The 23,552-nt window shown below is 36.6% G+C and overlaps 1 protein-coding gene across 1 annotated transcript; it reads right to left on the bottom strand.

Annotated features, from left to right (window-relative positions):
* Positions 1 to 1,736: 1,736 nt before the first annotated feature.
* Positions 1,737 to 20,344, bottom strand: LOC108704782 (vomeronasal type-2 receptor 26). The gene is made up of 5 exons (XM_018241454.1): positions 20,180 to 20,344; positions 15,402 to 15,671; positions 13,350 to 14,114; positions 3,812 to 3,935; positions 1,737 to 2,641 (listed from the first exon to the last, which is right to left on the bottom strand). The coding sequence occupies exons 1-5, from the start codon at positions 20,342 to 20,344 to the stop codon at positions 1,737 to 1,739; spliced, it is 2,229 nt and encodes a 742-aa protein (XP_018096943.1).
* Positions 20,345 to 23,552: the final 3,208 nt, after the last annotated feature.

The raw sequence follows: 23,552 nt of genomic DNA, 5'->3' as shown, positions 1-23,552 counted from the left end.
ATAACAGAGTATCCAACAAACTTATATGACATAAGATTTGCATATATCTGACTTAAGTTATGAATAGAGATTAAATCTCTTTCTTTAGGGCTTGATGTAGGGCTCATAGGCCTTCTAGGATACTGTCTTGAACATGGTTAATAATTTTCCTGAGGCCCAACTCCCTTTTGTGAGGAAGAGACATCTGGAGATGTGTCTTTTCCTCTAGGCAATTGTTCAATTTCTTGGAGTGGCGGCATATACTCCATGATATTCCATTCTTTGTCTGAGACATTCCCATTGTTTTAATCAAAGAAGGATAAGTGAAAAAATCAGATATGTGTAGACCTGCTGTTTCAACACACACCATCCATCATGTGATAAACATTAGATTTGTAGAGATTAGAAACAGACCAGGAATCAGCAGTACTTAGTCTGCAAACACCCTTTATTGGTGTATTCTCACTCAGCTATGCCCATTGGGAAGGGAACTACCTTAAATGTGAAGAATTGTGGCTTATGCTGTGTCCATCATGTCAAGCAGTGACCTGGTACAGAGATGGGTTGTATGCAGATGAGGTTTTGTTATGTCTCTTTTGTAAGACAACCACAATGCCATCCTTTTGTTCAGTAGAATATTGAGCTTGGCGTCTTTGATCCGCATAGTGTTTCATTTTCTCTTTATTTATTTTTGAAGTCTGTGTTTCTTATGTATGAGTCCCTTTGTGGTTGAGTACTTGTAGCAGTAATCGCTGGAATCGAGAGGAAATTTGTCTATTAAAGATAATTTGTGCTGGACATTTATAAGCCTGTTTTTGGGGGGTTTGTTCAAGTTGAGCAACTTAACTCTTTTACCGAGAGTACTCATGAATCTCTTAACAATTCCATTGGCCTGTGGCCAAAGTTGATTTATTTTCCTGTGTTTGAATCCAAGGTATCCAGCAAATTGTTGAAATGTATGTCCATTGAATGGAAGGCCATTATCTGTTTTAACTACCCAAGGTATGCTGTAGGCTAAAAAGACACTGTCTAAAGAAGGTAATAAACTGACTAATGTTGAAATAAATTAAATGTATAGAGAGATAAAAGGATATATTGACTGTTTGGTAGTGGACTGTAATCATATATTGCAATTTCATCCCAAACATTTGATGGAAGCTGAGACATTTGTAGTAGTTCAGGCCTGGGTGAGTTGGTTACCAGCTAGCATGTAGAACAGTGTTTTATTGTATTCTCAACATACAATCCATGCTGAGAAACCAAACCTTTTCTCTTAGTAGTTTTTTTGTGCTAACAATTCCAAGATGACTTCATGAGCAATGTTTACAATGGTTTAGTGAAAACACATAGGAGCTGCAAGTTTAGTTCCCCTGAGAACAAGATAGTCCTTAGTGATGGAGAGTTCTCCTCTGACAGTAGAGAAGGACTCTGGAAATGTTGCTCTCTAAATTTCATGTCATTTGTTAGTTTGAATTGGTTTTATTAATGCCAGAAGAGTTTTGTCTTGTTTTGTTCTTGGTACCTTATGCTACAAAGGAGATAAGATGGTAGAAAGCAGAAGCTTTGTGTCGATTTTCAGCTATTTCATCAAAAACGACAATTTTGGAAAGCATTACTATTTGATAAAAGTTTCTAATAAAGTTTTAATCCAAAAAATATGAGACTACGCTATTTTTCATTGAAATATATTTTATTACATAGCAAATGGAGAGCCTAAAGATTACACGTTAGATTATTACATGAAATAAGTCACTTCTCTATTTATTATTCCCCAATAAATATTGCTTTGTATTCCACTTTGGCTTAAATATAATAATGTAACATTTGGGTAGAAATATACAGAAGAGAAGGCCACAGCTTGAAGAGATAATGGCAAATATTTCCACTGCCACCATGTATTTGCCTTTGGTGCTCAGATAGGCCGGGATCATTGTGATCCAAACACTGCAGAAGAGCAACATGCTGAAAGTGATGTACTTGGCCTCATTAAAACTGTCCGGTAATGTCCGAGCCAAGAAAGCTACAATGAAACTCACAGATGCCAACAATCCCATGTAGGAGAGGACAATATAGAAGGCAATGACAGAGCCCTCATTGCACTGAATGATGATTTTTCCAGGTTCAGACAGAATGTTGAGCTCCATGAATGGAGGAGAAATGATCAGCCAGATAGCACTAATTAGAAACTGAATGAATGAACAAATAATGACTATAAAATATGTGATTTTGACTCCCAACCATTTTCTCCAAGGACTATTAGGCTTGGAGGCTTTGAAAGCAATACAAACCATAATTGTTTTTGCCAGGACAGAAGATATAGCTATGGAGAAACTGATCCCAAAAGAGGTTTGTCGGAGCATGCAGGTTATATCAGATGGACGACCAAGGAACAAAAACACAGAGAGGAAACTCAGCTTGATGGAGAAAAGGAGAATAAAGCTCAGATTGCGATTGTTGGCCTTCACTAATGGAGTGTCTCGGAATGAAATAAAAATTCCTATTATAACTGTCACTAATAAAATAGACACCATAGAGAGGACAATAAAGACCAGAGTTAGGGAATCACCTTCATATGAGAGGAACTCAATTTGCTTCTCAATACACATGATTTTCTCAATATTTGGCCATTCATAGATGTGACATTTTAGACAATTTTCCATATCTGCAAAGAATACAATCTGTTGTTAAAGTTAGGAATTTTGTAACCACTTGTTACCATCTAAATCATATTAAAAATGACAGGTTCTCTTAAAACTTTTATTCAGATTTGCTAATCCATAAAAGTACTCCATATGAGTTCACCTATGCAGATGGTCAATTTGCATGATAATCAGAAATCCCACAAACAAGACTAAATGGCACATGAGCAAATGACTCCCTGATGAGGACAAGCCTTGTTTATTTGATGATTAAGCATGTTGGACTTTTGTTACTTACAAGACTGAAGTGATGATTTCCTTATCAATTAAGTGTAATTTGTGGAAAAACAATGTTTAAAAGTGCATTACCCTAGGGGAGCACTCTCTTCTTTTGATTTGTATTCAAAATTCTGTCATATATTTCTAAACCTTCTACATGGACGTGTTCAAGACACAGATAGGATCTGAATAGCTAAGCACTGATCTACTGATGATGGATAATTTATTTCAATGCTGCTTTCTTACCTGATAATAAAAAACAACTGACCCCTCATAAAGATTCTCCACACTTAATCCTCAGCCTTAAACCCCCTTTAGGGCACTCCTCCAAAAACTCGGAGGTAATATTTATATTATAAAGAGGTGGCAGGTTATTAGATATCAGTTCATTGATTGATTAACATGTACTTAGTATGCTTTGGCTGGCCAGCTAACAATAAAACCATAAATGATTCCCTAGATTCCTGTTGCCTTGAAAACACATGACCAATTCTTATTATTGTTCCTTCTCAAAAGACATAGGAGCCCTAAGGATTTCTATCTGGAGTTGAAAATATTTGAAAAGAAATTTGGCTCATGTATTTTGCCACATTTGAATTATGGACCAACACGCTAATAATTATTTAAACTTTAATTGTCACCCTAAATATTTTAAATATTGTTAGTATTTATAACATTAGAAACAAAGCTCACAGGCACATCTGGCCTCTCCTTAGATTACTGGTGCTACAGCTGTATAAGGGGACGGCACCCTCACAGGTATCAGAAAACAATATATGTCCAGAACATGAATATTTTGCAAAGTGAGGAAGAGTCTTTTGTTTATCTCAATAAACACAGTGACTTGCCCCCACTTTGCAGCATATCCACATTTTGGCTGTTTATTGTTTTCTCTTTACAACATGACTAGTTACCAGTTAAGTTGGAGATCTCCCCCTCTGAGCATCTGGCACAGTCATAGCAGCAGGGCGGCGCTCTTTCCCTTGTGACTTTTCTGTAGCCAGGAGGACATTTTGGAGAACACTCGGACTTTAGAGTCTACAAATCAGAATAAAAATAGTGTTAACTGTATTATTGAGTATTCAGCTCTTTATATTTAAACAATCAAATTGTAGGTTCAGGGGGTTAATTATAACTTATGTTGAAAGCTGTTTTATTATTCATCAAGTTTACATTTAAAGACATTTCACTCTTTAACATCTTAAACATTTTGAATTATATGTTTAGAAATTGCTAGGTTGGTCTCTTTCCTTCTGTTGATACTTGAATTGATCGTTGTTGGAAAATCATCAAATTCAGCTCATATTCTTTCTTGAATCCTTCTGGACAAAATCAAACTGTATGTTTATGAAGGTTTTTATGTATCCAGGACATGATTTACAGTATCTAGTGATGAGATCTTGAAAATATTTCGTTCTCATCTGAGCAGCTTCTTCACTTCAATTCCCCCAGCAATTTAAACTTTTACGATTTCTATAACCACCAACATCCAATCACAATAGTTTCTAGCTTATTTAGGTAGGTGTTAGCTAAAACTCATTCTGGTTTGAAAATATGATCAAGTCTCAATGGTTCCATGATTCACACTTCTGCAGGTATTCAATTTGCAAGTCACATGATTTGAAGTGTCATTAAATTGCTGGGGTAATGAAAGCGTCACTCCTGTATAGTGAAGGCTGTGTTTATTGTGGTTAAGAAATCACACAGTAAGCAAGGATTAACCACCATATCTCCCTCCATCTGGAAAAATCACCACTTAACAGAAGAGGGGGCCTGTGATATTTAGGGGCCCATTTACTTAGTTCGAGTGAAGGAATAGAGGAAAAATAGTTCGAATTTCTACTTCGACCATCGAATGGGCTACTTCGACCTTCGACTTTGGTTTGAACTATTCAAACGAAAAATAGTTTGACTATTCGACCATTCTATAGTCGAAGTACTGTCTCTTAAAAAAAATTTCTTCGACCCCCTAGTTCGCCACCTAAAACCTACCGAGGCCAATGTTAGCCTATGGGGAAGGTCCCCATAGGCTTCCTAACAATTTCCTGATCGAAGGAATATCCTTCGATCGATGGATTAAAATCCTTTGAATCGTTCGATTCGAAGGATTTAATCGTTCGATCGAACGATTATTCCTTCGATCGTTCGATCGTAGGAATTGCACAAAATCCTTTGACTTCGATATTCGAAGGATTTTACTTCGATGGTCGAATATCGAGGGTTAATTAACCCTCGATATTCGACCCTAGGTAAATTTGCCCCTAAATATCAGCCAATGTAGTGTGGATTAGCACACCCACCTTATCGATAAGTAAAGATATGCCTGGTGTACGTGGGTGGAGGCTCAGCAACCCCCCAAAGCGGTAATGTAGAAAGAACCTCACGGCACACAGGTCTGCATGAAATTTTCAGTGATTTATTGAAGCGGAGTGCGCTTCAATAAATCACTGAAAATTTCATGCAGACCTGGGGGCCGTGAGGTTCTTTCTACATTACCCCTAAATATCAGCCACATGCAATGAACCTTAACATCTTTACCCTCTTATTTTCTCAAGACTTTCCTTATGTAACTTGAATCCTTAACCTGAACCAATGAGATTAATGGTACCACTTTGACTGGATGACAGGCCCAGGTCTGAGAACATGTGGGAGATTAGATGTTCTCAAGTCATAGTTTTTATTCAACTTTAATACATTTCTTTTTTACTTTAAAATCTATCTTTACTAATGATGTGTAGTTTACGAGTTTGGATTAGTAATAAATATTTACTTGCCTTGTATTTGTGAGAATTTATGCATTCTGTAGCACACACATGAATTACTGACTAACCATGAGGTGTGTCATTTGATATGATTTTACTTTTAATAGGATTTAATAGGATATACTGGACGTTCCATACATGGTAGTACAGTGTAGTTTATCTAATACAATTCATATGGACTAGCTGGTAGGTTAAAGGGAGTAAGAGGGGTGGAAAAAGCAAAAAGAAATAGCTGACTGTGTAAATATACTGGTCTGGGTATGTAAAACCCAAAACTCTACACAATAGGTTTCGATTTCAATTAAACTGCAGCTCATCTGATAACAGCATTGACCTGGTGGATATACCCCAGGTACATCACTTTCGGCCCGATCCACTCCGTGTTATCAATTGATACAAAGTAATACAATTGGAGTTCACACTCACTGATATCGGCAGATGGCTTAGCTTGGGGGTGGCAATAAACTAAATGAGCATGCACTCCTGAACCAGCCGAAGAAGATAAAACTTGACTTTATTCCATGTTATTGATACCACATGTCCTGAAGCATTTTGTACACAAAAAATAGAGTTCCAGTTGAGAACAGGAATGGAGAAAAAAAACTGATGGGCAGAGAATACAGGTGTTCAGAGAGGAATAAGGATGTCAAAAGGTTGCATTCACAGAAGTACAAAGGGATCACAAAAGAAAAGATTAGAATCCGACATGGGGGATGAAGAAATGGATCAATATCAAGAGTAACCATTAAAAGAGAAGGGGGAATTTCAGGAAAATGCAGTTTTAAACTTATCCTAGAAACATTTGACGTTAGAACAGTCGTCTCTATTTCTCACCAGCAGCAGAGTTTAATTTGTTTGAAACATTAATTGATGTTAACAAATTTGTGAGAAAGATTGTTTAGAAAAGGTATTTTATGACAGAAGATGATGAGTTTTCTGTGCTGATTTACAGATTTGTGATACAAACATCACTGGAGTTGCTGTACATCAATCTTGCAATAGTGAAATTCAAAGGGATGTCTCATTGAGAGACAACAATTTGGTGCCCAGCGAAATAAAGTCTTTATTATAAGGTTTTATCTGACTTAATTGAGATGGGATTTCAAAATGGTATTTACAATGAGAGAATGAAGAATTTTTTGTTACCGGAAAATGCTAGTATTCCCATTTTTCCCATTTTGCCCAAAGTGCACAATAAGAAGCAGTCCCTAGAGGGTAGACCTATAGTTTCTTGTATAGGTTCCCTAAATGAAAATTTAGCTGAATTGACTGATATGATTTTACAGCCACTAGTAAAACAGTTGGATTCTTATTTATGTGATACAAAACACATGTTGCAAGTTTTGGATGGGTTCACTTGGAATGAAGCAGAATTTAGTTGGGCCACTGTTGATGTCACCAGTTTATACTCGTGTATACCGCACGTTCAGGGAATGAAGACAGTTATCAAATATCACTTACATCACTATAGCAATTCGATTGCACTTTTTACTTCAATGGTTGCAAAATGTGCTCCCACTTATGCCAACCTGTATATGGGTTGGTGGGAGGAGGTCCAAATTTTTGGAGGAAAAGCATAAGGAATGGGACACATTAAGCTATACAAATGGTATTTGGATGATATTTTGTATATATGACGAGAGACAGAGGCAGAATTCCCAGAATTTGTTAAGGATTTAAATTGTAATGATTTTAATTTGAGTTTTACACATTCATTTGATCACGCCGCAATTTATTTTTTGGATCTAAAATTGTCAGGTTGAACGCTATAAATTAGAGAGCACTGTATTCAGGAAGCTGAATAATAGCTGGCAATTCTTTATTGAGAGCCAATTCCTGCCACTCAAATCATATTTTTAGGGCCCTACCGATTAGGCAATTCCAGCGTAATTGTAGTACAGACAATGAATTTATATTGCAGTCGATTAACCTAAGAGATAGTTTTTTGGCCTGTGTATCCTTTGCAATTATTAAAAGCTGTGTTGGTGAAAGCGGTTAAGGAAAGTAGATTGCATTTGCTTTACAAACCTAAGATCAGCGAGAAAGAATTACCTCTTATAGTAAACAATACCATGAGGTTAAACGTATTGTTAATAAGTAACTTCCTGTTTTGAATGGGGATGACAATTTGCGTAAAGTATTGCAACATGATTGTAAGTTTGTTACACGCTGAGTAAAGACATTAGGAAACATCCTGCCCCCGAGTGATGTCTGTGTTAATCCAAATTCAGATACTTAGTTAGACACCAAAGTATTGTTCGGTTGTGGGGCCACACAATGCATTACATGCAAGCATAGGGTAAAGTCAGGAGAGTTTGTAAGTAGCAGCACTAAGAAGATGCATAAGATTAGGAGCTGCAATATTCATTTTGTCATTTACTTGCTTACTTGTATGAAATGTGAAATCCAGTATGTGGGTCTACGTCAAGAAAGTTAAAATGTTGTATGCGCGAGCATATTGGTCAGGTTGCCTCACGGAGTTCCAGTAGAATGTAGGCATTTTTTGCAGCAATGGGGATAGTAATTACCTTAAAATTGAAGGGATAGAAAAAATGTTCTCTGTATCAAGAGGTGGTGATAAAATGTTGAGATTACTGCATAGAGAATCTTATTGGATTTTCACATGGGATACCCGGCAGCTGGAAGGTTTAAATTTGCAATTTGTTGCATGTTGTGTTTGATAAGTTATTGACAATGTTACAAGGTGATAGCCTCAACGAATATTATATACTTCTAGACATCTGAAAATTCATTAAGAAAAGGGTGTTTTATCTCTTCAGATGTATTAAATTTATTTTATTAATTATTTGTTTAATTAATCATTATATTAGTATTTATGATATTATGTCAATATATGTATAATTCACGTAGAAGATGATTGTATGGACTTTATCCTTATTCATTGATTAAAATTAATTAACTCAATGAACTATTTGTATATTTAAAATATGGCCACGCAGTAATATGACATTTTATCTATTTATATTTATATTTGCATACGTGCATGCCCTTTGAAATGTATACCACAATCTTTATTTGATTTATTTTGTTTTCCATTTTTAATTATTTATGATTGAAGACAATTTTTCCATGTTAGTTGAACAGTAATCCTTAGGGTTGAATGCTTTGTACTTTAATCGCTACGTCATATCCTTTTTAAAATGTTTAAATTATTGTAACGGTCTGCTTGTAAATGTGCCTATGATTACATATCAGTAGATATGAAACGCGTCAGGACATGTGGTTTTAATAAAGTCAAGTTTTATCTTCATAGGTTCAGGAGGATTTCATTTATTCCTGAACTGAAGAGGCAAGAAAAAGGCAATGGCACCTATACAGAAAATGCAGAAAAGTGTAAAAGATGATTTGACTGATTTGATGAGGAGCCAACTGTGGACAAATTGCCATTCCAGAGCCTAGAATTAAAAATTTATAGTAGGTAATGGCAGAACTATCATTGTGTCAGGAGCACTGCCCAACACTTTGTCACTGCCAGATTCAAAATGGTGACAGTCATGGTTGTGGCATCATTGTGTCGGCATGTGAGCCCATAAAACAACCTAGAACAACCTAGAAATTCAATATAAATAGATGCCAAGTTCAATGCCAACATTAATGCCTGATTGCAAATCTTAATTTGTAAGTTCCTCTACTTGATTTATTTATAGTCTGTAATGTGTTATAATTGGTTGCTCGTGTAGTTCCAATCCAAGATCATTGGGGAGGATATGTGATGTCGCTGATGATGCTGATGATGTCATTTTCCATTAATTTTGCATGAAGAATGGCATCAGAAAACCTTAGTAGATGGGACCTGCAGTGGGTTGAGTTTCTGTTTTGCTTTTTAGCATAATACAGTAATGCATTTGTTCTTCAAGACATTTTTTTCTTTTATTGTAAACAGCATATTAAATTTTTCCTACCTGGTTATTGGTGTTTTTCTTCCAAAATATGTTTTGGATATCAATTTTGAGAGAACTTCCAGAACCTGACCAAAAATATTCACCGACTGTTTTTTCTTTGATTTTTTTTAAATTAATATGCCAAGTGGAAATTCCGTACTTCACAGGAGATTTGTTGAGCTCATTGAAATTAATTTCTGTTCCACAAGGTTCAGTGAAGCGCACATTTCTTAGATATCTGTGTAACTGTACAATAAGATTATTACTGTTAACACCTATTTATGAACCACCAACACAATCCACAGTAACTCAGTGTAACTTCAAGCAGGTATGTGCCTGTGTTTTATTTACTGCAGGGTTTTTCATAAAATGAGACACTTGTTTAAGTCAATACAATATGCAAACTAAAATGATTTAAAGATCATCTTTCTAAAACCAGAATAGACTGGTTCTCTAGCAATCTGACTATCAATAAACCATAAATGGATGCACATGTTGTGTAGCCAGTCGTTATAGGTACTTGTGCTTACAATTGCTTCATGCACCTCTGTGTAGCTGTGCTAAGCGCAAATGTGTCATCAAGTCTTCTCTAATGAATAGCATGCAGGCAAGCCTATTGACACCAGGGAGCACTAGGGCTGTCACAACTCTATGGTAATATGCAAAAACATGCCAAAACAATTACATGCTCATGCCATTTTAATACTGGAAATTGTGTAATTCCCAAACTGTGTCCTATACACAAAAACACACAGAAAAAATTGCATTCATTTTAATAAATTAAGAAAAAAACTGTGTCAGGAAACACACTAGAAATGTATGAATTATGCATTATGGGAAAAACAATACATTTTCCATGTAAATTTACACTTTGCAAATGGTGATGTATTTGTAAATAACTATTTTCCTTTTTGAAAGTGTCCGAGCCTCTGTCGAGTCAACTTAATCCAGTAAAGTAAAATACCCCACTCATTATCTTTAATGTTTCTCCTCTGCTTTCTATGCTGCATACTATGAGTGTGTGCCAGCATGGTTTTATGTGTAATAGATCTTGCCAGACTAACTTAATTATTTTTATGAGAAGGTGAGCAGGAACCTGATTCTGGGATGGCAGTGGATGTGATTTACTTAGACTGGTTACTGGTTAAATGAAGGAATGTTGGCCTGGAACATATATTTGTACCTGGATAGAGAACTGACTAAAAGATAGACTACAAAGAGTGGTGGTAAATGGAACATTTTCTAATTGGACCAGTGTTGTTAGTGGAGTACCGCAGGGCTCTGTACTAGGTCCCTTGCTTTTCTACTTGTTTATTAATGACCTGGAGGTGGCCATTGAAAGTACTGTTTCTATTTTTGCAGATGATACTAAATTTTGCAGAACTATAGGTTCCATGCAGGATGCTGCCACTTTGCACAGTGATTTGTCTAAACTGGAAAACTGGGCAGCAAACTGGAAAATGAGGTTCAATGTTGATAAATGCAGGTTATGCACTTTGGCAAAAATAATATAAATGCAAGTTATACACTAAATGGCAGTGTGTTGGGAGTTTCCTTAAATGAGAAGGATCTTGGGGTCTTTGTAGATAACACGTTGTCTAATTCTGGGCAGTGTCATTCTGTGGCTACTAAAGCAAATAAAGTTCTTGTATAAAAAAAGGGCATTAACTCAAGGGATGAAACATAATTGTGTCTCTTTATAGGTCCCTGGTGAGGCCTCATCTGGAGTATGGGGGCAGTTTTGGACTCCAGTCCTTAAGAGGGATATAAATGAGCTGGAGAGAGTGCAGAGACTAAGTGCAACTAAACTGGTTAGAAGAGTTAAATTATGAGGGGAGACTGACAAGGTTGGGGTTGTTTTCTCTGGGGGAAAAAAGGCACTTGTGAGGGGACATGATTAGACTTTACAAGTACATTAGAGGGCATTATAGACAAATAGCAGGGGACCTTTTTACCCATAAAGAGGATCACTGTACCAGAGGCCACTCTTTCAGACTAGAAGAAAAAAGCTTTAATTGAAGCAACGTAGGTGGTTTTTTACAGTGAGGACAGTGGTTGGGGAATGCCGGGTGATGTTGTGATGGTTGATTTTGTTATTGCCTAAGAATGGCTTGGAGGATTTCTTGGACAGACATAATACAAAGGCTATTGTGATACTAAACTCTATAGTTAGTATAGATATGGGTATATATCATTTATGTGAAAGTATGGGCGGGTGTATTGTTATTGGGTTTTCGTTTGAAGGGGTTGAACTTGATGGTCACAGAGAGCTCACTCCAAGCTCAGTCCCTTTTTCACAGACGAGGACCAATCAGTCCCAACACCTGTACTGGTTATCAATAAATAAACAAATAAAGCTCTTGTTTTATTTACCATTTGATTCGCCTCATTAGCATTCTGGGAGCTATACACCCCTGGTATAGCATTTTCCCAGTTACTGTATCACCATATGAATATTTGTATTATTTTTTTCTATTTTATGTGAGGTATATCAAATATAAATCTCTCTACACTGGACCTCATTAAACCAACCCATGTATATGCTTATGGTGCTTTATGAATCAATATATAATTTAAATCCTCATACTGAATATTTTGAAGCAAACATAAGGTTAATATTAATGTGGTGATGACTTAAACTGCTCCAAAAGTGCTGATTCTGTTTTTTGATCATTTTATTAAATGATCAAAAAATGTTATCAGTATTGATAACACTGTGGTGGTCAAAATACCCTATGAGCTATAGGCATAAGTACAAATCTCATATAAAAAAGTTGGCTAATATGAGACCCAAATTTAAATCAAATCAAATGAAACTGGTACCATAGTTTTCATATACAAAATGGAAGATGTCGTAATATGTATATTTCAATTGGTGGAATTGGAAGTCTTGGGGGCAAATTCACTAAGCGCCAAAGCGCCGAACGCTAGCGTCAATTCGCTAGCGTTGGGCATTTTCGTTACTTCGCAAATTCACTAACGAACGCTGGCGTAGATTCGCTAGTGTTACTTCGCACCCTTACGCCTGGCGAATTTTCGCTACGGACATAACTAAGCAAATTCACTAACGCGTGCAGTGTACTGAACGCTACCTTTTACGCTAGACTTCCTTCGCCACCTCAGACCAGGCAAAGCACAATAGAGTAGCTAGGGATTGCTTCCAAAAAAGTTCAAATTTTTTCTAAGTCCCAAAAAACGCTGGCGTGTTTTCTATATTATGGGTGATAGACTGAAAAAGATCGAAAAATTTTTTGGTTCTCCCCTCCTTCCCCCCTACATTTCCTAACTCATGGCAACTTAACTATACAGTGGGCACATGTGTAGGGCAAAAAAAAAATTTATTTGATGTTTTGAAGGTTTCCCAGGCATTTGTAGTGATTCTACGTATTCCTCCATTGAAATTTGAATTTGGCGCCATATGCAAATTAACCTTCGCTAGCGTAACTTCGCTTCACTTAGCGAATCACCGCTAGCGCAACTTCGCAACCTTACGCTACCCCTGTACGCAACTTTGGATTTTAGTGAATTTGCAGAGCGCTGGCGAAACTACGCCTGGCAAAGTGTGGCGAAGTGCGGTCGAAGCGCGGCGAAGTTGCGCCTGGCGCAACTACGACTCTTAGTGAATTTGACTCTTGGTGTCTAAGCAAATCTAAATACTAGATGTAGTAAATCTACAATACAAAATATCACATGTGTGACATTTATTACTGTAGATTTACCTTATTACCATTATTTTAAGGAAAAATGGCATAGAAATATGTTTCTGCTTTTTATAAGTCATATGTTACCTGTTTTCTGTGAATGTATTTGTGGATATCTTTTTGATGGGATTTTCCAGATGAGGAGAGCATGAGATGTTCTGCATGTGCCAATCCAGTTGCTGCTCTGTACACTTGGTAATTAGGAGTTTGTGAGAAAACTGGTATTTCTAAACTGGAACAATTATAAAAATCTGTTCCATAAACCTGCTGAAATAAATCATCCTTCTCTTTATCAAGTGTCAAACATCTGTACAAATAACAGTATAGGTCTTTATATAAAAGGTCTGCTTTAACAACCAATGCATATGAGTTGTTTTCACTTTTCTTATAACACACGTTGTTTTCAATAAAGAAAAGGAGACTGCCATTAAATAGCATGTTGGAATACAAGCGAAGCCACGTTTGTGGAACGACCAAGGTCTTGTCTTTTATCATTGTCTCTACAAGGGAAATTAAAGATTCAGTACTAAAAAGCCCCCCACACAAGACAACAACCTCTGCAGTAGATTTTTGTATCCTTGTTAATGTTCTTATATTTGTGTTTGTATCTTCTGTTAGAGTCCCAATGAAGTCAACACATGCTCCATGTTTAATGATCTCATTCCTGAGGTTCTTACTCTCTCTTTCTCCACGATCATCACCAGGTGCCAGAATGACCACCCAGGTCCAACCCAGACGTTCCACCAGTTCTGCTATAACAATGTGCTGAACATCATCATTTAGTCCTGTACTAAAATGGTATGGATATAGTGTTCTGTCATTCAGTACTGGGTCTGTGGCCCCATAACTGATCTGAAACATAGGAACATGTCTTTGAAATGTTATGGAAATAAAGATAAACAAAAGCCAATTTTGATAAATTAAAAAATATACCTAATGTTCTTTTACTGTGGATAATGACCTGATATTTCTATATAATATAGGCCAGATGGTGCCTCCGAGGCTAGCACCTATTGAGTCTGTGTGGGGGTACATTCTCTTAACAGGCCTTAACCTTTTCACTGCCAGCCAATTTGGCTGATTTGGTACTTTTATTGCCAGATCATTTTTGAACATTTTGTACCATTTTAACTTAAGGGGGGGTCTACAATGTAAAAACAAGAATCACTAGTATTTATGAAAGCAATACTCATTGTAACAAATGTTTTGTTGTACTTAGTTAAAATGACTTAACAAGTGTCAAAGCACATGTAACCCACATGTAATCTATACTTAACTTTGAAATGATTCAGACATAAAAAAAAGGGAAAAAAGGGAAACTTTTTTTTTACAAAATTATAGAAAGAACCTCAATAGATGAAGAAAAGTCATGGGTGTTTAAACACTTTGAATAACCAATTTGACTGATATGTGCCCCCATATATCTGTAAACTACAACATCCACATGGTCACACATGGCCCATATACCTTATACTTGGGTTGAGAGTATGTAAAGAGCAAAGAATTACTGATAATGCCGTCTGCTGCATCACATTAACTATAATTGAAACTGCCTTGTGTTTCCACCATTTTTCAGATAAAACACACACAGGGCAGATTGAAAATTAGAATTTTTAAATTCAAACTTTGAGTTTATTTTTGTGTAATTCGACAAGGGAATAGTTTAAATGAGTTTCGAGTTTAAAAAAATTATGAAATTTGAATTTTGAAATTTATCATGTACTGTCCCTTTAAGAATTCAAATTTGACTATTAACCATCTAAAACTTGGTAAATTGGTGTTTTAGCCAATGGGGGGACCTCCTACAACTAATTTGGAGTCATTTGGTGGACTTTTGAAAATTGTATTTTTTAAAAAAAAAAAAACTCAAATCGGATTTGATCAAAATCGATTCAAATTGATTCGAGTTTGCGGGTTGATCCTATTCACCCGAATTTAAAAAAATAAATAAATGAATGTGATTTTTTTTTCTGTAATTTTTTTCTGAATTTCTAGTTTATGGGAGTTGATGGGAGTTTTTAGAATCTCCCATAAACTCAAAATTCAACCCTTTATAAATATGTCCCTTAGACATAAGCCTTATAGTGAAAAATACTGGAATACATTTAATTAAAAATACTATCTATTAAGCTTACTTACCTGTGTGTATCCATATGAGCTCAGAAATTGTGCTATAGGCAGGGTTGTAACAAGTGACCGATCTCCAATAAATGCAACAACTTTTCCATAGTCTCCACAGGAGTAATTAGGAACCATTTCCCCTGGACCTGATAATATCTGCAGTATATTACCTATAGCAAGACTTGGCTCCATACATGAATCATATACTTGATATCCCACAGTGATGTTGGGCAGCAGATCAGGGTTCTTGTTGATATCATCAATGGCAAACAACAAGGAAATTATGTCCTGGTAGTAATTAGAACTGGGACTGTGAAAATATTGTGTTTGTTAATGTGGAATTATGTAGAAAGAATTTCAAAACTGTGCCAATTGATCTACTAATTAACTGTAATCCACAATTATGACCGTGGGAAGACTAGAAATTTGTAACTAGCAATTTATATTGATTCATAAAAATTCTCAATTACATGAAAATCAGCTTGTACATTTAAAATTCCTCATGGAATTAATTTGTAAACAGGAACGTTTTGTTTGATTTGTTGATTCATTTGCATTGCTAATTAACTGTTTTTTAAACATGTAAAACAAAAAAAGTTAAATAAAAGGGAATTCAACAATTACACTGTAACCGTGTACCTCCATAAATGACATGAATTTAAACGCTTTATAGAATAAAGAAGATGAAAATTGGGTGGCCCATATGTTAAGAACACAGGGTCGGCTCTTAATAGACTGGATAAGTTTGGATCCAAATGCATATCTAGTTTATTTAGAAGTGAAAAAATTATATTTCCATCTCACATAAATGTTTAAAAGCTCTATATCAAGCCATTTACACTCATGGGTTTAAATAAAATAAACATACATCATTTTATACTTAAGAATTATGTTTTTACAGTAGATGGATCTTTTTACTTTAAATGAAGGGGGACAAACATGGGGGTGACTTGTGCCATTGGGAAGACTTTGGTGTCCTTATTATCAAGGTGTATTGACAATATATTCATGTTATGAAAGGGGCCTTTATCACCTTTTTTTGGCATTTATGGATAAGCAGAATTGAAATAGTTATAATATTCTATGTATATACAGTACATATATGCAAAGGTACAATTAATAATAAATTTGACAATTAAGGTTGTTGAATAATTCAAGAAGAGTTACATGGGAAGTCTACATCAACCTGTTCTATTCTGTGGGCAGGTAGCATACCTATATGTACAGACTTATCTATACATTTACATATATAAACTATGTACCAAGACTTGTGCTATAAATGTAGATCTTAAGATCACAAGATCACAATATCTTAACTATTATGCTTGCTTAAGAAATCATCCAAGCTCTTCTTAAAGGGTTTAATAGAATCTGCCAACAAAACATAATACATCAGGGCATTCCACAATCTCACATAATTCTCCCATGCACAAGGAAACTTTGTGCATGGGAGAATTATTATTCCTAAACTGTCCTCAACTCAACCACCTACCACCTACAGTATGTCTGCCCTTTTAAGATATCAGATTTTAAGGAGAACAGAAACATATCAGCTTAGCAAGGCTGTGGAGGTCACTTAAACTTATACAGTCTAAGGCAGTGATCCTCAACCAGTAACTCATGAGTAACATGTTGCTCTCCAACACATTGGATGTTGCTCCCAGTGGCCTCAAACAGGAGTTTGTTTTTGAATTCCAGGCTTGGAGGCAAGTTGTGGTTGCATAAAAACCAGGTGCACTGCCAAACAGAGCCTCAATGTAGGTTCACATAGGTACCACATTATCAATAAACTTATTTGGCACCAAAGAACATTTTTCATGCTAGTGTTGCTCCCCAATTATGAATGTTGCTCACAGGTTAAAAAGGCTGGGGATCCCTGGTCTGTATGATGGACTCAAACCCAAGCAGAGCACTTTCCTTTGAAGAAGCTAGGAAAAAACTCCAGAATCTCAATTATGATGATATATGTATTTTCAAATTAGATCCGTCCTTAATCATAGTGATAAGTGCCTTAGAGTGAAAACTCCACTGTTATTTAAATAAATGGCTTATCAAAGTCACCCCCAAAAGAGGCCTGATATTCAAATTCTGATTAACAATCCCTTTATTACCCAAGGATAGTAACATTCATACTTACAAAAATGGGAAGATATAATTGGAAAGGGAATTACAAGGGAGGATTCAAATCTGGGGAAATGCAAGTGTGGTCACTTTAACCTAGCAAAAAGAATATGTATGTATAAAAAACTAATGCTTGGGTGCCTCTCCACAGTCAGATAGATTATGTTATTTCAAGATATTTCTCAATCATGTTGACCTTACAAAACATTGAAAATGTAATTCTTATTACAACTATTTCATTATTATCTTAAATTAACAAAAAATTATCTTAAATTAACAAAAAATGAAGGGACTGATTTACTAATCTTTTGTCAACAAATCATATTTTTTCTCTAAATGTATTAGATGTAAAAAAACACAAAACTTCACAAAGCAAAAGTAGTTAAGGTCCTATAAAACTCAATAGGAGCTACAGTGACCCTATTGGACCCTTTTTATCCGTTCAGACTTTTAGAGGTTTTTTTTACTAGTAATTATTTGAAAAGCTCAACTTTTTAGAGGTTTTTAGAGATATTCGTATTTTTTAGTGCATCGTTCAGCATTTTTTTCAAAATCCATATGGATATGAATACATTTCATGGCATTTGGTACTTAGAGAAATATGGGGTTATGTTATGAAAGTCACTAAGTTTGCCCAGGAGCAGTAACTCAATCAATCAGCAGGTACAATTTAATGACCAACTGTTTAAAAACAAATATCTTATTGGTTGCTATGGCTACTGCTCCTGTGCAAACTTAGAGCCTTTTATTATATATAGGGGATATAGTTTATTTGTGGTTTTAAAAAACTCTAATACTGCTAAAATTTAACCTCAAATAGGCCTTCACGTTACAAAAAATGTTCCATTGGATGAGGACCGCATTGGCATTTTAAAACAATTCTTGAATGGTGGGAACCAGAGGGCAACTGCTTATCTGATAGTAAGCTCCTGGCCAATGATCAGACTAGCCTAATTTAGCCTTGACTATGACTTTCCATATTGGGCAAATTCAACTAGTTTGGTAAACATGCCAAATCTTTAAAGGTGAAGGAAAGTCTAAATCCATGTAATTGCCTGGGGGAATACTTGATTTTGCCCTGGTATTAGTTTTAGAAATGTCTATATATAACATTACTGCACGTGTATCACTTTTCAAAGAGCTCCCCATGAGAAACTTGCTTAAACTACTTTAAATAATAAATGAAATATATTGAATTAATAACACACACACACACATACTGTAATACAATGATTTTTTTTGTGGAATGCAGTTGAACCATTACCTTTTACAGAAAGGAATATATTTTCCATTGATATCTGGTATATAATACACCCCTCTGTGTACAGATTGGACTCCTCCAATGATGATATCTCCCTCCTGAAAGTATTTGTATTCATACTTAGGCTTGGTGAGGTGAATACGGCACTGTAAGTCTGACCCACTCAGTTCAGTACTGCAGGGTAGTACCCATATGGCTGCCAGGCAGAATATCACTCTCAACTGAACCAATGAAAGATCTCTGGTTATAGACCATGAAACACTTATCATTTCTTTTGTACAGAGACACAATAATAAAATGTGTCCTCAAGTAGTGATAAATATTTTGCTCTTATCTGTGATAGTGGACTGTACATCAATCTGCTTTATATATTCTCTGTCTGGTGATATTTCTCATGAGCTCTATAATTAAACCTGCAATTAAACTATTACTAATCCCCCATGCCCATTTCTGTTTCCTACACATAAACTCTGTAATTTTCTCATTATGACATATTATTAAAATAATAATAATAATTTTCTTGACTCTCTAACTATAATAAACTCCATGTCTGAAACAGTCTTTTATTACATGAATGTATTCTTAACTTATAAACACATCCAGTGCTAAGTAATTTCTAATGTTAACAGAACACAAGATATGGAAAAATAAATACACTGAAATGAAGTAATATAACAAAATCTGAAAAAGTTTTTAATCATGAAAATTAAAGCTACAGATAATGTGCATCTTCTTTATAAAGTCCATGGAAATCTTACTTGTGTATCAATGACTTTACATTTACTTCCATCCATGTGCCTGTTAGTACCAATTTCTCTTTATTATTATTATTATTATTATTACTACCTTATTTTGCAGTGTGATATGATGCTATTGATCTATCAATGGATCCATGTAAAGTGCCCACTCGGGGAATAAGGGAGCAGTCTATGCAACCAGTCAGTCAAGAGTATTTAACCCCCACATATACAAAAGGCATTAAGTGTAATTTTAGAACCTTAATTCAGTTGTTCATCAAACCCTATTCAATCAAGGTACTTCATTCAAAAGCCATTTGAACCTTAAGAGGTCAGAAAAACTTCATATATTCAGATATTTTAATAGATTACATGGCATTTGTGGTTTTAGAGAAAATGGGGTTATTTCTGGTTTCACAAAAGTCTTGATTTAAATATCAATGGTAACAGCCCTATCTTGATCCAATTTTTTATAGCAACTGGTAGCCTTTGTATGTAAGGGAGACAGGAGCGCATTCTTACCTCTAAACGCACCGGCACCCGGGTTCCTCTAGTCGCAAAAGACAGAAGATGCGCAGGTACAATGATGCTGCGTCACGGCGGTTGGTGCCAAATTCAAACTTAAAAGGTGCTTTTAGTTTGTTTTCATTGCCCAAGCTGGTTTTCAGTTTCCTGACACCATTGAAGCTACTGTTCCTGCGATCCTTATTGGTTTTGACTTCTGCCTGGTTATTGACTTTGGATTCTTGCTGACTGCCATTTGACCCTTTGCCTGGACTTGACTCTGTCTTCTCTTGAACCTCTTGAACCTCTTGTACCACACTTCTAACTACCTTGGCCATGGGTAGGATTCCTGTCTGCTCTGCAGCAGAAAGCCCGGGGTCCCAAAAGGGCTTTGGTGAACACCGGGGAAAGCAGGGCTCTCTTACTACACCTAAGGGGTAGGTCCTGGCAGTTACGGGCTTCCTTACACTACTGATCTGTAACAGATTAGCTTGAGCCCAAAATGGAGACCGCCCAGGCTTTCGCTCCTGCTGTATCACTTGAAAATTTGTTAAAAGCTCTACTCAACTGTTTGGAAATCCAAAAAGCACAACAGCACAACCAGACTCTACAGCACTTTTCAACTTTCTTCGATGCACTTCAAGGCGCTCGGGGGGGATGGTATCTGCCTGCTTCCATAATCGCGGTTACAGCTCCTCCTCCTACAGGGATTTTGGCACCAGTTCGCTTTTCCGGGGATCCAAAGGTATTCGGAGATTCCTCAATCAGTGACTTATTCAGTTTTAGGTTGCTCCACAGAGGTTTCCTTCGGAGAAGTCCAAGGTGGCGTATATTATTGCCCTTTTACAAGGGAAAGCTCTGGAATGGGCTTCACCTTTTTTGGGAACTTGATGATCTTATTAGGGATGGGCGAATTTGACTCGTTCCATTATGCCAAAAATTCGCCGCTGGCGAAATGTCGCTGACCCCATTAAAGTCTATGGGTGTCAAAAAAAATTTGTTGCGTAGTGAAATTGTTTTGACGCGCGTCTTTTTTTTTTTTACGCACAACGCCATACAAGTCTATGGGCATCATTTTTGAGGCAAAACAAGGCAAAAAAATTCACCCATACCTAGATCCACAATTCGCTTCCTACTACACATAGAACAGAGGTTCCTTCTGTTCCTTGTGTCTCCACCGACGAACCCATGCAACTAGGAGCAACTCCTTTGTCTCCAGAAGAGAGGATTCGTAGGTATCTGTCTGTATTGTGGTCAAAGTGGTCACCTTCTTAAGGGCTGTCCTGTAAGACCCAAGCACCAGGGAAAGGCCCTTGCTTAGGTAAGAGTGGGAAGTCTCCGCTAGGCAAAATATCTTCACTCCCAGCTAAGCAATGTTCTAGAATTTTCGTTCCTGTTTCCCTATCCTACAGGAAAAGATCTGTTCCATGTCAAGCACTTCTCGACTCTGGGGCGGCTGGTAATTTCCTCGATGCACCCTTTGCCAAAAAGTATCAATCACAGCGTATCAATTTCCAGGGTCCACTCCATCCCTGTGACTTCTTTTCTCAGAAATTTACCCCTGCAGAGAAAAACTATGACGTGGGCAATCGAGAATTAATGGCTATAAAGATGGCTTTGGAAGAATCGCATCATCTATTAGAGGGAGCCACTGATCCAATCACCATTCTTACCGATCATAAGAACTTGGAGTATATTTCCTGTGCTAAAAGGTTAACTCCATGTCAAGCTAGCTTTTTTTCAAGATTCAACTTTATTATTATTTCCTATAGACCCGGTCTAAGAATGTCAAATATGACACTTTATCCAGATCTGTGTCTTCAGGGGAGGTTCCCACAGTCCCTCACTGCCCTATTATCCCTCCTGAATGAGTGGTGTCTCCAGTATCCTTGGTACAGTCTGCCCCCAAAGTACCTCTGGCAAGCCTTCCCGGTAAGACGCTTGTTCCTCAGGAAGCTGCTCTTCAAGTTCTGTCATTGGGGCATTCTTCCAAAGTTGCAGGACATCCTGGCATTAAGAAATCCCTGGATCTGATTTCAAGATACTTTTGGTGGCCATCCCTCAAGAAGGACGTCTTTCAGTTTGTTGCAGCCTGTTCCACTTGTGCTCAGCAGAAAATTCCACACTCTCTTCCATGCGGCCTCTTGCAGCCATTACTTGTTCCAAGTGCACCCTGGACTGACATTTCAACGGATTTCAATGTTGATTTACCCAAGTTTGCAGATTGCTCTACTGTTTTTGTGGTGGTAGATCGGTTTTTCCAAAATGGCTCATTTCATTCACTTAAAAAGACTCCTGTCTGCAGCATTTTTTGCCGAGGTTTTTGTCAAAGAGATTTTTCAACTCCATGGTTTTCCCTCTTCTGTCGTTTCTGATTGAGGAGTGCAATTTGTTTCCCATTTTCGGCGTGCTTTTGTAAGTTATTGGGCATTGACCTTAATTTCTCTTCAGCCTACCATCCACTGCTCCTGTATAACTATAACAAACAAGGTAAAGTTAGTGAAAAAATTTGTGGTGAGCACAACTTTCCCTATACAGTTATACAGGAGCAGTGACCAGCTCCATGTTGTAGCCCAGCTATAGTCAGGTGATCCCACTGGTGTCTAATAAAAGGGCAGCCAAGTTTGGGAGTTTTACTTTGAAAGCAGCGAGTAAGTTGCAGGTAAAACTTAGTCCCTTTGTAAAATGTATAATTAAGCAATATAATTCTTAATGAATCAGATGAAAATTGAGCGTAGGACTGGCCAGATATGGGATGACTTTGACGTAGTTGGCCAGCTTAAATGTATTGCAATATATGGACAAACAATCCCTGTTTTGTTTAAAGGGTAAGGCATTTTTCAGTAGCAGTAGCACAAAATGTCTCTGTCTTAAATATATTGATAATGGGTTGAGTGCAGAGGACTCCTGTAGTTGACTATATGTATTTTGTGGTCACAGCCTCATTGCACCCCCGCCTAATGGTTTTAAAAATTAGTGGTGAGCACAACTTTCCCTTAGAGGTTTTTTACTGGCAATTTTTGTATATTTTAGTACATTGTTCCGGCATGTTTTTTTCATTCATATGGATATTTTAATAACTTTCATGGAATTTGTGATTTAGAGAAATATGGGGTTATGTAACGAAAGGCACTAAGTTTGCCCAGGGGCAGTAACCCATAGCAACCAATTAGCAAGTACAATTTAGTGGCCACCTGTTTAAAATAAAACATCTTCTTAAAGGAGCTCAGACATTTGCGAGCAGACATTGCTTTCATTCAAGAAACTCACTTCCATAGGGACAACCCCAGTAAACTTACTTCTAAACTTTATCCTAGAGCCTACTACTCCTCTGGCCCCTATAAGAAAGCAGGGGTTGCTGTCCTTATACATAAAGATTGCCCTTTTTTGGTCGACCAGACTCTTGCTGACCCACATGGACATTATTTGATACTAAAAGGAAGGTATGCTGATGTACAATTGTTATTAGTTAATGTATATTCACCAAACAAAAAACAGATTGTTTTTTTACGCAGAGTGATTTCTAAGTCCCAACAGTTTAGTTCT

The sequence above is a fragment of the Xenopus laevis genome, chromosome 1L, assembly GCF_017654675.1.
Source record: "Xenopus laevis strain J_2021 chromosome 1L, Xenopus_laevis_v10.1, whole genome shotgun sequence".
NCBI lineage: Eukaryota > Metazoa > Chordata > Amphibia > Anura > Pipidae > Xenopus > Xenopus laevis.
The sequence above is the reverse complement of the archived record's forward strand: the minus strand, read 5'-3'. Positions and strand labels throughout refer to the sequence as shown.